At 37.9% G+C, this 14,799-nt stretch overlaps 1 protein-coding gene across 1 annotated transcript in view; it reads right to left on the reverse strand.

The window, feature by feature from the left end:
* Positions 1–1,863: 1,863 nt before the first annotated feature.
* Positions 1,864–14,799, reverse strand: part of LOC144966413 (cys-loop ligand-gated ion channel-like) — a 16,901-nt gene continuing 3,965 nt past the window's right edge. Inside the window, exons 3-9 of the mRNA XM_078902835.1 lie at positions 13,345–13,548; positions 12,411–12,509; positions 10,423–10,578; positions 8,614–8,766; positions 6,501–6,686; positions 3,129–3,176; positions 1,864–2,437 (exon numbers count right to left, since the gene is read on the reverse strand). Of these exons, the coding sequence (XP_078758961.1) occupies positions 2,297–2,437; positions 3,129–3,176; positions 6,501–6,686; positions 8,614–8,766; positions 10,423–10,578; positions 12,411–12,509; positions 13,345–13,548 (987 nt within the window). The 3' untranslated portion in view covers positions 1,864–2,296. The remainder of the gene's footprint in view (positions 2,438–3,128; positions 3,177–6,500; positions 6,687–8,613; positions 8,767–10,422; positions 10,579–12,410; positions 12,510–13,344; positions 13,549–14,799) is intronic.

Here is a 14,799-nt window from a genome sequence, read left to right on the forward strand (position 1 = left end):
ATTCTATGTAGAAGTGTAGACTTACTTGTTTTGAGAGGAAGGCCATCTGGTGTTCCCAGAGACCATGGTACTGGACTTAGTGGATATTGTAGTACTTTTTCCATGTCAATGTTGTGTTTAATAGCTAGCAAAAGGAGTTGCCCAAAAATATTGCGCTGGGCTTTGAGTTTCACTACTTCTTTCTTTGAAGATGTTGATGTTGAACTTTTCTTTACCACTGAAGCAAATGTTCTTATTTTCGATTTCTTTAAGGGTGCTTGAAAATCCAGTCTGATTTTTCAGTCTTTGATCTATAAATTCTTTCAATTCTACACAAGAAGAGGCAGACACTAGAATTATACTCCATTGCCTTTATGCCTCCCAACAGTCTCACACAGCTAGAATAGTTGTAAAGTCACCTGACACAGATGTTTTCCTCTTACTGCTGTCACACTGTGATGCTATTGACAAGGTATTGATTTTTCAGACTGGAACTGGAAACAATAGACGCCAGATCAATGTAACCAAGATGGTAAGATTTATGTCCAAACCCCTTAGAGATGTCCTATTGGGTCTTCATGTTTTCACAGGATGTGATACCACAAGCTCTTTCGCAGGGAGAGGAAAGGTCAAAGCCCTGAAACTTCTGCTGATAGATGAAGATTTGATCAAGCTATTCTCATGTTTTGGAACGACACAAAATGTATCAGAAGGTGACATTCTAAAACTTGAGGCATTTGTTTGCCGATTGTATGGAAAAGCTTTTACTAAAAGCGTTGACGAAGTAAGATTTGAAAAAGTTAGCGAGACATTCAACAGCAAAGGAAACCTTCTTTCATGTAGAAGCGGTATAGACCTTCCTAAGCTGCCTCCATGTAGGAATGTTCTTGTACTCCATATAAGCAGGGCAAACTTCCAGACTTTGATTTGGAGAAGAGCATCACTTCAAGTACCCAACCTCCCAAGTGTTGACAGTAGTGGATGGATCAGTGATGGTTCGGGTATCCTAGATATCAAGTGGCACAGTGGTTCTTTCCTGCCAGATGAATTATCAGATATAGTCCCTAGTGATATCAATAATGAAGAAGAAAATGACAGTTTATCTGATGGACAAGGTGATCACAGGGAAGAAGACCGTGATTCGGACAGTGAGGATATCAGAGATTCTGACAGTGCAGAAGATAGTGACAAAGTGTCCATGGAGAGATAGGTGGAGGTTACCGAAGCCAGAATTATATCATCCGTGAATACTAGAATTATCAAATTTTAATAATAAATGGCACAAATCACCTAAAATATACTTTTTGGGTTATTTTTCAGACTGGTTGGCTAAAATGCTGCAGTCAACATAATTTCCAAAAAAAAAAACCCACTTCTGGACCCTTTTGCCTTCTTGTGGACTGAGAAAATCGATTAAAAATTGTCAAAATTAGCTATTTTCCGCTTTTATCATCAATTTTCAAGGTTATGAATTATGGCTAATGAGCATACTGTTATATTTTTCAAAAGTACATTCAATTAGCTTTATTTTGATACCAATTATATATGTCTAGTACTTATACTTTTTTAGATATACAGTGTTAAAGACAAACAGGACACTTGTGATTTTTTTGCACTGAGTGACCTTTCAGGGGCCATAACTCCCAAAAGAGTATCGATTTTTGGCTATAACTTTTTTTGGTGGTGGTTGAGATGTCACTCTTACAGACAAAATAGGTGTACAAAGTGTACAAGGGGGGGGGGGGGGATGGTTTCGTCCCGTGGCCCCTTACATAATAACACTGAGATAAACAATCCCGTGTGGAAAGGTCTTTGCCCACTAATCAAGGGACTGAATTTGGTAGATATTGCAGTCGCTCAATAGCCAAGAATAATTAACTTGGGTTAAGTTTATTTGCTTTATTGAAACGAAAAAAGCATAACTTCTAAACGAGCAGAAAAAAAATCCCTAAAAATGTATATATTTTAATCATTTGAATTTTCAAGTCACTTTCCGACATATGGTGGTACATCCAGAAATCTGGTACATTCCGACATCTGGTAATCCTGACATTTGTTACACCCTGACATCTGGTACATTCCAACATCCGACACACCGCAGGGCTGTTGTATCCCAACATCTAGTACACCTCAGTGTCTGGTAATCCCGTCATCTGACACACCCGGACATCTGGTTCCTCCCAACATCTGGCACACCCAGGCATCTGGTACATCCCAACATCAGGTACACCCCGACATCTGGTAAATCCTGACATCTGGTACTGGTAATCCCCACATCTGGTACATGGTAATTTCTACCTTCACTTTTCAGATACTGCTAAACAGTCTTGTTAGACTGAGAAAAACCGTCTGGACCATTAATATGAGAATCATTCATCTGACTATCTTTCTTTTCCTCTGGTGGCTGACTGTTCTGGTGCCCTTTTTTTGATTTGTTTTTCAGTTCCACCGCTTTCAACTGAGGAGAGAGAATTGGTTGCATTGGTTTAGGCAGTGTATATATATATGTAATTAAAGACATCAAACTGGGTGGGGTTCCCGACCTCCCATAGTGGGCAGGGAGGTCCTTGCTGTGTCTACTATCCGCGTGTGTCTGTTTTCCAATTGCTTTCTGTCTTTTTCTTGGAATGAGATAACTTGGTTTTGTCCTGACCCTGACAGGAGTCCTTGGCTGGGAGTGAGGGAAACAGTCGAATGTATAGTTATAGTTATGGGAGATGATATTTTTTTCCTTGTAAATCATCTCTCTATTGTTATTTTTTATTTTCAACATATGATTTGTAACCATTTGAGTGTATTCCTCTTAGTGGGATCTTGTGCTGATGTCTGGGTGATCTCAAACTAAGTACCTACTTTGATAGTGTGCTCTTGGAATCTACATCTGTTTCCTATTTGAACCAATTCCCCTTTGTCTTACCTTTTCTTGGATTCTTTAATTATAATTCTATAGCTTTTTACTATCCCATTTTCTTCCTTTTTACTGGCGCTGATATGACCTTAATGTGTTGCAAGCAAAACCTTAAAAACAACAAAACATAGCAAAAACATTTTAAAAAAAAAAGAAAAAACCAAAAAGTAATATAACATGTTATGTTGAGGAACAACAATCGACAGGGATTTGATTATAAGACAGAAAGGAAAGAACTCACGTGATGAGCATGATCTTTTTCTGTCATTTGACGTCGCCTACTGAACGCCTGAAAATCAATATGGAAAAAAAAGTAGTGAAAGTGAAAGCATGATTTATAAGATTTCATCTAAGTCCCAATTTATGCACTATACATGACATCGTTCAGAAATTAAATGTAGTTAAAATGCAAACCTTCATGTAGATATACTGTTTTAATGATAATACTATTTCTTCTGATAACGGTTGACGCTACAAAAATATAGCCTTGATTTTTCGACCTCTTCATTTAATAACTTATCAAGTTGATTTTGGTTAGAGTCTCTGGCTGGGATCCTTTGCCAATGGGGGAAGGGTCGACACCTTTGGACTTAAGTGAGATATAGTGTCATTAATTCACTCTATGGGTGTGCATTTATTTAGAAACATTATGTGTTTGTGTCTCCGTTACTGACGAGTTGCATGGATAGATTCTTGTATCTCTTTTTTTTTCTTCGCTACTTTGATTTGTATGTATATATTATATTTCTCTTAACAGTATCTAATTTGTTTTTGGATTAACGCTCTTCAGGATGTCCTTTTCCAATTAAGCCGGAAAACCAGCTTCTTGGAATTTTCCGGCTATCATTTTTTTTCTTTTTCTTTTTCTTTTTTTTTTTGCCTGAGACTTGAATTGTTTTTGTGGTGTTTTTATTTTTGTTCTAAAAAGATGAACTTATTTGTTGTTTAAAGGCAACAGTTGATGAGAGCTTGATGGCTGCCCTTCTTATTATTTGAGGATTATACCATTTGATGAAGAGAAGCTTTGCACGAAATATTTTCATATGGTCTTTACACGAAAAAAATATTTAGTTGTTGTGTTTTAATCAAAGGACATCCCTGATGACTATTGTAAAAGCTCCATTAAGCATTATAAATGTTGGTGCTTTAGAAGTTACCTATTACACTGGACTATACATAATATTTATTCGCAATAGTCTAGTTGACATTTTCTTCGGCGCTTGTCATTTTAAAATTAGACGAACACAAGATTTAAATCTCCCTTACATTACCTAAATATTTTTTAAAAACACACTATTTAACTCAGAAGAAGAAATACAATTTTTGGTTATTGTTGCGGTATATTGCATATGTACCACTTATGGATCGAAGTCAATTTGTAATAGCAATGTATCTAAAACGGTGAAAATAATAATCCAGGGCCCATTTTTATGAACGCGGACTAGCGATTAGTCTCTGACTTTAGTCAAGGACTTGAAAAAATAGGATTTTATGTGAGCTGACCAGGCAAGTCCCAGACGAAAATCACGACACATTCGGACTCAGTTTGACCAAGTTTTAGTCATTTGCTGAGGCCGGACTTCAAGTTTAGTCTGAGGCTAGTTTCTAGGATATATTATAGCGTCGGCAAGAAAGCAGCTATTTTTTAGATTGAGAGCTTCGATTCGGAAGGAAAAAAACGTCGGTTACGAATGACAGAGGCAAAAAGTATCCTGCTGCTAATGACACTGGCTTTAAAAACTGTAAGATAAGTGCAGATCGTCGAAAGTACACATTTTGTGATTAAAACAACTATTTAAAACAAACCCATTAATCGGGCTAGCCAATTGCGAGTGAACGGAGACTCGGAAGTCGAAGGGTTCACTACAAAGAACAACCGAAAAAAAAAACGAGTAGAAAGCATTGTGGAGACAAAAGTTATTCTGCTGGCATTGTAACTGACTTAACTAATGTGATTCATCAGAACACTTTTTCTGTTTGTTTTTGTTCAATTTGAGTTTCAATGAAACTTTTATTGGCCAAAATTATGGAATTGACAGTCGACCATGGACATCATTGTAGTCTAATCAGTCGGCAGTCAATATCCAGTGATTTGATTGGCAAAAGTAAGTTCAAATATGAAATGGAACGAAATATTATCTTTACCGGAAGTGTTGCTAAATTCCTCTTTGGAAATCTTTTGCGTTGACAGTATGAAGGCTGGTATCTTACATGCCATCGTGTACTAGAGAGCTTGATGTTACCAGCACAAAATAGCCGATTTAGTCGCCGTTCTTACAGCGCCCACTTCTTGGCTAGAGCCTAGCTAGTCAGAGACTAGAAAACGTTCATATAATCCGATATATTTAGTCACTTGCTCCGCTTTGGCTTAAGACTAGTAAGTCATTTACTAGACTAGTAAATAACTAAATCTAGTCCGTTTACATAAAATTGGGCCCAGAAGTATGACGAATGGACAGTGATCCTTTAGAAATGGAGTGATCATAAATGTGAGACAATCTTTACAATGCAATACTCCAACGACGAACGAAATAATAAAAACCTAAAGATGTAAGATATAGTCTATCTGGTGTTGAGTCCAAGGGGGTTTAAACATCCAAAGGTTTTAATCAGATGTGTTTACTGTTTGCGACGAGATATACTGTCTATGCAGCAGAATTTCAATATATAAACTTGAGCGGCCTTGGTGCTGGGATGGCCAAGTTGGTTAAAATGTCGGGCCACAGCTGTATCCCGTTTGTTGGCAATGTTCCGTAGATGCTGTGCAAAACGATCTCCCAGTCAGTCTTTTCCCCGTCTCGCTGTCCCGGACCGAAACTTAAAGGATTTGCTTGAACGCAGCTGTCTTGAGCCGTTACAAGGCAATGGACCTACAGCCCGCAGATGAATGAGGCCTAACTGTAGGACGCTGAGCACCTTTATGAAACCAAGACCATTGCAATTCCGGAGATTATTTGGATCATCACAATACCTTTTACTTGTACAGACATCAACCCGGTGTATGTCATTTGATGGGCACATTGCAACGTCTGTTACGTTGGCAAGACGGGGTAAAAGATTGGGAGATCGCTTTGCACAGCATCTATGGGACATTGCCAACAAATTGGATACAACCGTGGCCCGACATTTTAACCTACCTGGCCATCCCGGCATCAAGAATCCATCTCCTTCTATTTTAAAGTCTTATTTAAAAAAAATAAATCCACCTATTATTCTTTGTATCTATTCCATCTCTCTGATGAGCCACCTATAACATGCATATAATGAAAATATTCTCCCAATGTTGGTTGAGTCAGAAAAGACGTCACCATACGTGCACCACATTTTTGTCAGTAATAGCACAATACAATATTATGCTTCTTCTCCGCCGCAGCACAGGTGCGTGAGTCAGTACACGATTTATTGAAAGAATAATTGCGAAGGGAAGCAAACTCTGTTACATAAATTTCATAAAAAAGATTTTCATGATAGTTGCTCTTACTCTTAGCTAGTCAACCAATATTATTGCTTTACTACATCCACAATCAATATGATGAACTACTCGTATAAAACTGAAATGAAATGTATTCGCTTTCACAATTTATTTACAAACAAGTCGGCATTTACAAATTACCGTAAGTCTAATGTAGACCAAAAAGACGGCATGGAACAGGACAAGGAGAGATATGAGGATGGACTGGGCTATCTCATCGTACATGATGACCTTCTCCCGGTTTTTGAACCGTGCAAGATGGGAGATTATGGCGTTCTCAAATGCTTGTGCTGCCAGGTACATCATTGTGAACACCACGTATATATCCTGTCATAGATAAATTAAAGATACACAATGAAAATAATTTCTTAGCCGAAAATCAAAGGATTTATTTAATAAATCAACATTGGAACATCGCCAACTTGATAAGAACAGACTGTTATTAAATTCACAATATAGCAGCTATTCGTTATCCTGCCAACTTGGCCATATTAATAAAATATTTTGACTTAAATCTACAGTGAATAAAATTGAAAGAAAATCAATGAATCTGTCCCAGCAGTTTTTTTTTTTTGCCAGTTTAAACCCCAAAATTTGAAATTTTTTTTTTTGCCAAATATGCATTAAAATGACAAAATTTGCCAGAATTCAGCCAAAAATTAGCTGCAGGTTTACAAAATTCAGACAGGTTTAACACCACGTGGTCCTTTGAAGCTTCATGAATAAATTTTAATAACACTCTGCGTTAAGAAGTGATATAATGCATTTAAATTTGAGCATAATATCCTTTTCTGAGTAATATAAGCACATTTTCACTAATTTTCAACTAAAATAAAATCTTTAAATTATGAATTGCCAACCCCCCCCCCCCCTCCCAAAAATATCACCTAGATCTGTTTACGGGTTTTTTTTTAGCGCTAGCGACACCATTTTCAGTCCCAGTATTAAGGAAGGCGATAGAGCAAAAGTTGCAGATCTTAAGTTAAGAGCACCACATAAAAAAAAGAAAGTCAACGGTGACTGGTTCAACAGATATTGAACAGTAGATTTCGGGATAAATTCATGATGCGCCTATTTTGACATAACCTCAAAAGCCCCACCAAGGCACAAGCAAAGGGTCCCTCTGTGAAGGATTCACTAAAATGTTTTCAAAGTGAAATAAAATTCAAAACTCATAACTATGTATAATAGTACTAGTACATAACAGAGAGATAATTTACAAGGAATAAGTACTGTATTTGACTGTCTCCCTCCCAACTAGAGACCCCCGCCAGGACCAGAGTAAAAAAACCGAGCAATCTTAATCCAGAAAAGACGGAGAGCAACATGGAAGGTAACGTCATAAAATAAAATAAACAAAATTCCCATTATCCATCCCATAGGGGAAATTTGTCTCTAGGGTCTATTCCAAGGGAAGACTGGAATAACCCAGGCGTCAGCCGCAGTGCAGCGCAGCAAACTGAGCTAAGGCGAGGTGACTTGCTCAAGGCCACACAGCGCAGCGGCGGGTGATCGAACTCGATACCTTTCGGATAGGAAGCAAAGACCGTACCGGTGAGCCACGCTGCCCCCATAATAGATATAGGGGATAGAAGACACAGCACGTGAACTCTTTGCTCACCGTGGGAGGCTAGAAGACCCGCTAAGAAACCCCCCGCACAAAAAAAAAAAAAACGAATTCCGGAACAGTCAAATTTGTAACACGTTGGTCATCTCTCCATCTTCTCAGCGCCGTCTAATGTAATGTAATGTGAGTTGGAACGATTGTTGTTATAAAAAACATAATGTCCTCGTGTTAATAGTGCCTGTGCCTCGTGGCTGACTCATCTATTACTATATATTACACTCAATAATGGGAGGGGGAGGGACAATCAAGTAATGAAATCTAATATAGAGTACCGAGAAAAGAAAAAAGTAATACATTTATGAAAAATGTAGTCTAAGACGGACAAAATCACGGCATTTTGCGACCACGGGTAAAATTTGCGGCCGCGAAAAAACTGCGGGGACAGATGAATGGCACTCATTCATGGGTGTTACACAGAATAGCATGTCACAAAGTAACCTACAATGACTCGAGAATAACTGAAATAAAGCTTCACAGAGCGATCTTATTAATCTTAAATTGTCCGATAAAACAATATTGTTAAATAATGAAACTCGCACGCTTTACAAACTACAATTAAACAATATTTAAAACGAATCAGAATGCTAAAAGTAAATGTGTATTTACAATAATGGTAGCTGCTCTTACCAAGTATGTTAGATAGGAGATGTGTGGGAGCGTCGTCTTGACAACGAGCTTAAAGGCCACACAGGTGAGAAACAAGGTCATGTTCACTCCCAGTCTATCATTGCCAGTCGGATCGATGGATAGAATTGTCAAACTCAGACCCAGAATTAGGAACTGAAAATAATTTTAATTTTAAATAACCTTTATTCGCCTCCCAGAGAAAATTTGTCAGAGGAAGACAAGAGTAAAATGAGCTAGGACGAAGTGACTTGCGCAATGTTTCACAACGCGGTGGGTAAATCGAACTAGTTTATCAGTCAATCATTGAGTTACACTGTCCCCAAAATACCAACATTGATTATGGCAATTGTGAGTTATAAATGATTGTGGGAAGAAATTCTATGAATTAAAAAAAAATGATAGATAGGGATTAGAAACATTGATGGGGATCAAAACTTGGTTACACTGATGGGGACCAAAACTTGGTAATACTGATGTTGTGCTGATGAAGGGTTTGTACCCGAAACGTCCATTGTCTGTTTTGCTCCCATACGAAGCCTCTCCATTTTCACTCTTTTGTTAGTAGATTAAAAACATTGCCCAAGAAGAGCATAAAATCTGAACTTTCTATTTACTATTATATAAATTGCACCTTCCATTGTTTCCACAAATTGGGTTCGAACGTGCACACGTCACCCACAAAACACGGGCATATCGGGGAGCTTTCAATATGTGACGCTTCAAATTTATTATGTAAAATAAGCCACCTCGTTGGAATGTGCCTTGTTGACATTCAAATGAAAACTGGAGAGATCACTTGCTTTAAAAAAAATCATTCTATTTACCAACACTACACGCTCTTGAGCGCTCCTTAATGGGATCAACTGGACTTGCCCTAGATCCACTTGCAGTCTTCGATTGAAAGAGAAACAGTCGTATACTGTCATTGACATTGCACAAAGTTAAGACCGCTTTATAGAAATAATGATTCATTTACCCCTCATAAATCTAATTTGGTTATAATTAAATCACACGACAATCATTAACATTATTTATAATTTGTATATCATAATTCAATCAATTCATCTTACAGCATTATCTTACCATGAGTTACACCTGAAATCGCAAATATTTTGTCCTTCTACCCTTGCTTTGTATGGAATGCGTCTTGCAATCATTCTTTGACACAATTCGCGACGTATATTGTGATTCCAAACGTAATTTAATTACCTCTATTTGTCGTTCAGACAATTGGTTCTCCAAAAAAACTCAATAGTTAGATCAGGGCTCGTCCCATGTCATTTGAACGTTGCTATTTTCTTTCTTTTATTTATTTTTTAAAAAAGTTGAACCATAGCCATATTTTGCATTTGTGTGTCCATATGGTAGCCGATATCGAGATAATCTTTTGAACATTGAGGTCCTGTTCACCATTCAGCTTTTCCTTTCCCGTTACTGACATGGCATCTCGTATTACTCTTCTGGAAGATGCTTCACTGTAGTTGTGGTAAATCTTTCGCTGTATCTTTTCCGTACTGATCCTCTCACATGACACGGTTTCATTTATTTATTATTATTGAACCCATAGTGGAAATAAGAATAAGAAAATTGTACACTACCATATTTAAGCTTTTTTTTCATCTTAATTTCTTTCATATTCTTCTTTTCGTCAGTCGCACACGTTGTTAACCCTCTGAATTTTTTATAATAGAAAAAGAGAACCATAAAAAAGGGTGGTGGTGGTGGGGGGGGGGGGGGGGGGTTGAGGGGTATTTTTGGACAGTAATGAGTAATGAATGAAAAGTAAAAATACAAACGATATTTTTTTACCACAATGATGAACACGTTCCACATGTAGAATCCCAGACGTCTTCGGACATGCGCAGAGGCGATGAGCACAGGGTGCATGGTACTGTTGGAATTATCGGTGCTACGAAAATCTTTGGTGAAGTCGACGTGACTGAATGACTTCCATTCTTGGGCATTCTGAATCAAATGGTTAAACCCGTCGATTTTAATTAACAACAAATTTGATCGTTTTCACTCTCCCCCCCCCCCCCCCCCCCCCCCCCCCAAAAAAAAAAGCAGTAACAGTGATGTGAGTTAAAGTAACGTTCGGTTAATTCCGCCCAGCCCGTGCCCATGATTAGTGTGGAAATCGAGTGGCTCTTTGATGTTTTTGAAAAAAAAAATGTGCTTCGCACAATTCAATCTGGCTCCCGTTTTTTTAGGGTAAATAACGAGTCAATAAAAACTTTCAAGTACCAAGAAATATTTTTAAAAACAATATGAAGTCACTCAATTTTACGAAATTCTGCACTCTAATCATGGGTAGGGGTAGACAGGTTAATATAAGCATTACTTTCACATCATTAACGTGGCAAATTAGGGTAGCAGGCGCTGGTAAAAGACAACGATCTGAAAAAGTGTGTATGAAACAATACCAGACTTTGTCTGGCATTTTTGTCTGTCTGTCTGTTTGTTGCTTTAGGTCTCTTACAACACAATTGAGGTTATATGAGAGACCGCTGAAACAAAAAAAAAAAAAAAAAAACAAGCAATCTAACAAAAATAGTACAAATGTAAATCAAAATCATAACCTAAAGATATCATAAGCTAAATTATAAATAACCAAGAACAAACAGGCAGAAGATTTTCAGAAAAAAAAATATCCCCTGTCAAAAATACAATCACAAACCAAAGAAGCAGGATAGGCTAGTAAAGAGAAGAAGAAACGACATCACTATCGGATCGTACACCCATGCGAACATCATAGGTATATGATTCAAGGGTGATGCTCCCATCCAACCACCCGCTTGTCTGGCATTGATTCATACACACTTTTTCAGATCTTTATCTCTCACAATATTGTCGCTTTATTGAAGTCGTATTGGTGGTTTAACCCTTTCCTTACCAACTATAGGAAAATTCGTTACGATACAACTAACATTATTCTTATTCAAATTTCCTTTGTACATGATAAAATTTAAAGAAAATGAACAGTGTGTTGTAGAGCATGTTTTGCTAAAGAAAATTATGTATCGCAAGAACTTCACTGCTATTATGTCTGATTGATAAAAATCTATTTTGTGTTAGTTGGGTGTAAACTTTTGGGTAAAATCCTGAAAATGGCTGGTAAGGAGAGGGTTAAGGAAATGGTTAGACCTTTAGTTATAATTAGATAAATGATAGCGCCTGAGAATTTTGATCCTTCCTGGATGGATTCTTCATCTATACACACCTTAATCTCTGGACGGCCCACAATCTTGGCTTATATCGGCATCTATTCAACACAGCAGCTATGCTTTAAGATTAACATGTCTGTAAAGCACAAGGTTCGTTCACGTGTGAGTTCCTCACAGTCTCTTTGAAAAGAGATTCTCAGTCTTGAAAATGCTTTTTATTTGATATCAAATATGTAAAAACGTCATAAAATACAACAGCAACCACAACGATTAAAACACCACCACCACCACCACCACCATTAGCAGCACCAAAAACAACAACAATAACAAAAAACAAGAACAAAGACATCAAAAAGACATTTCATAACAATAGGACCAGCCAGGGGCGTGGCTACATTGATTGATTTGGTGCCTGGCACCGCCTCCATCTTTTAAAAATGGATTACAACATTTAAAAAAGAATAAAACTGAGAAATGGTATATACCGCCTCTTACTTATTTGAGTAAGTCTTTTCATTATTTTTTTTTCTTTCATTTGTATTTACAAATATATCTAGCATGTTTTATGTCATTTTCTTCTGGTTCTGGCACCACCTAAAACTGTAAGCATGCCTCGCCACTGGACCAGCTCACCTTTACGGCTGTAGTGCCAACACTGCTGATGTTATTGTTATCAGGGACCAAGTCTATTTCATCCATGGGTCTGTCACTACTGAGGATCACACTCAACTCCTGGAAATATTTGAAATAGTGAAATAGTGTTGTCATAATGTGTAATCTTTAACTTCAAGGTACTCAAATATGAGTGAAATGGTAGCAGGTTCAAATTTCGCTTTTGACACTAGGATCCATTTTCAAAAGCCCCAACCGAAAGGATCTATCAAGGGAATTTTCATACAGAATTATGAAATAACCCCCCCCCCCCCCAAAAAAAAAAAAAAAAAAAAAAAAAACTCATAAAATTTTGTAACGAATAGTGCATTTTGATAGGAATTGAATAAAATACATTTGTTATCCTACGCCTCAAAACGGTATTACGTCGGGATGATTAAAATGCTGAAAATTGAATTTATAACCAGAAATATCAGACTTGGGTTGTGTTTATATGTTTTATTGAGGAGAATGGATATAACATTTCAGGGTGCCAATACCAATAATTCAAATTTTTCACCAGTTTAGCATAAATTTTGGCTTTGTAGCATTCTGTTCATCCCGACATAATACCGTTTTGAGACAACGGGTCACATTTATTTATTCCTCATCCCAATCCTGCTCTTCTCATTCCATTCCTGTTCCCCACTCCCTCTTCTCCTCTTCCTCCTCCTCCACCTCCTCCTCCTCCTCCTCCTCCTCCTCCTCCTCCTTCTTCTTCTTCTTCTTCTTCTTCTTCTTCTTCTTCTTCTTCTTCTTCTTCTTCTTCTTCTTCTTCTTCTTCTTCTTCTTCTTCTTCTTCTTCTTCCTCCTCCTCCTCCTCCTCCTCATCATCATCATCATCATCATCATCATCTACGACTCACTGAAAGAACTTAACCTTCAAAAACATGATCCATAGATAGGTTTAAGATACCTGTGTATCAAACGGAAAGTGCTCCAGTTCGAGGACTTCCATGAAGACTGCCTTGACACACCACATGTACGTGACCACAGGGTGGACTTCCTCCTCCTCATAGCGGACCATAACGGACAGCCGGTCCTTCTCCAATCCACCCACTATATTGATTATTGCTAATTTAGGATCCCATATTTCTGTGAAGGGAATTTCATCAAGTTGCTGCAAATAGAAAGTTAGTAACATTATTGTTTACCGCATGAGTACTAACAACAATATCACCAGGCATCATGATGATCGTCACCATTACATTGTGTGGCTATGTGGTCTTGTGGTATGACACTCGCACTCGGATTGGAAGGTCCTGGGTCCAAGACCCGCTTTGAGTGGCGCATAGCTGAGTCCTTGGAAAAGGCACTTTACTCTCATTCTCTCATCGTACCCAAGTGTAAAATGAGTCTCTGGAGGTTAACAGCGTTGTCTCTGCCGAAAAATAATTGTAATATCACCTCAAAGGCGTCATGTCTTGTTTTATATATTGAATGTTTCTGTTGCCTAGGAACCTCCTGTCAAGCGTTTTTGATCACGTTTAGTTAATATTGCGCTATATACATGCTTTTGTTTAGTACAAAAAAAATTGATCTTTATATAGCGCAATATCCACTAAATGTGGTCAATGCGCTTTACAAGGGGTCCCTGGTCAACAGCAACATTTAACATGTAGGACGGGACATGACGCCTGTTAGGCGATATTACAATTTTTCGGACAAAGACAACGCTGTTAACGGCCAGGTACTCATTTTACACCTGAGTACGGTGAGAGAATGTGAATAAAGAGCCTTTTCCAAGGACTAAACTATGCGCCGAGCGCGAGGCTCGAACCCAGGACCTTCCGATCCGAAAGCGAGTGTCATACCACTAGACCACATAGCCGCACTCAGTTGTAACTAATTTCATACACAGTCAGACCTGTATTCTTGGTCGTCCATGTGTTTGGCGGACAACTCTGCATGAATTTTATTTATACTGTACAAGGCACACATGCTTTGCTAACTTAACTGGTCAGCGGACACTATAACAGAAATGTGCAGATCTTTGAAGCTTACCCAATTTATGTAATTTAATGGAATGCAATGAACTAATTTATACAGCTCTCAGAATCCAGGAAGTGCTCTAAGGCCCAACATTTGCCGGCCCTGAATAAAGTTGCTAGATGCTTTGTTCTTATTTTTTTTTATTATAGACTCATGGATCGAAGGGAAAAAAGCATTTCTCGTATAGTCGAAACCTGCTTTCATGATAATCAATTGTTCTGTCATTCAATTGTATCTTGTCGTCAGCTGGAAAGTCATTATCGCTTTACAATTTTCCTGACCTCTGTTTTTCCGCCTGTTCCTGTTTTGCTTTGGTGAGAAAACGTTTAAAGTAAATTTAATTAAATTGAGCTTTTTTATAAAGCGCAATATCCACTAA

Source organism: Berghia stephanieae, chromosome 2 (assembly GCF_034508935.2).
Source record: "Berghia stephanieae isolate SIO BIC M18660-M18661 chromosome 2, UCSD_Bste_1.3, whole genome shotgun sequence".
NCBI lineage: Eukaryota > Metazoa > Mollusca > Gastropoda > Nudibranchia > Aeolidiidae > Berghia > Berghia stephanieae.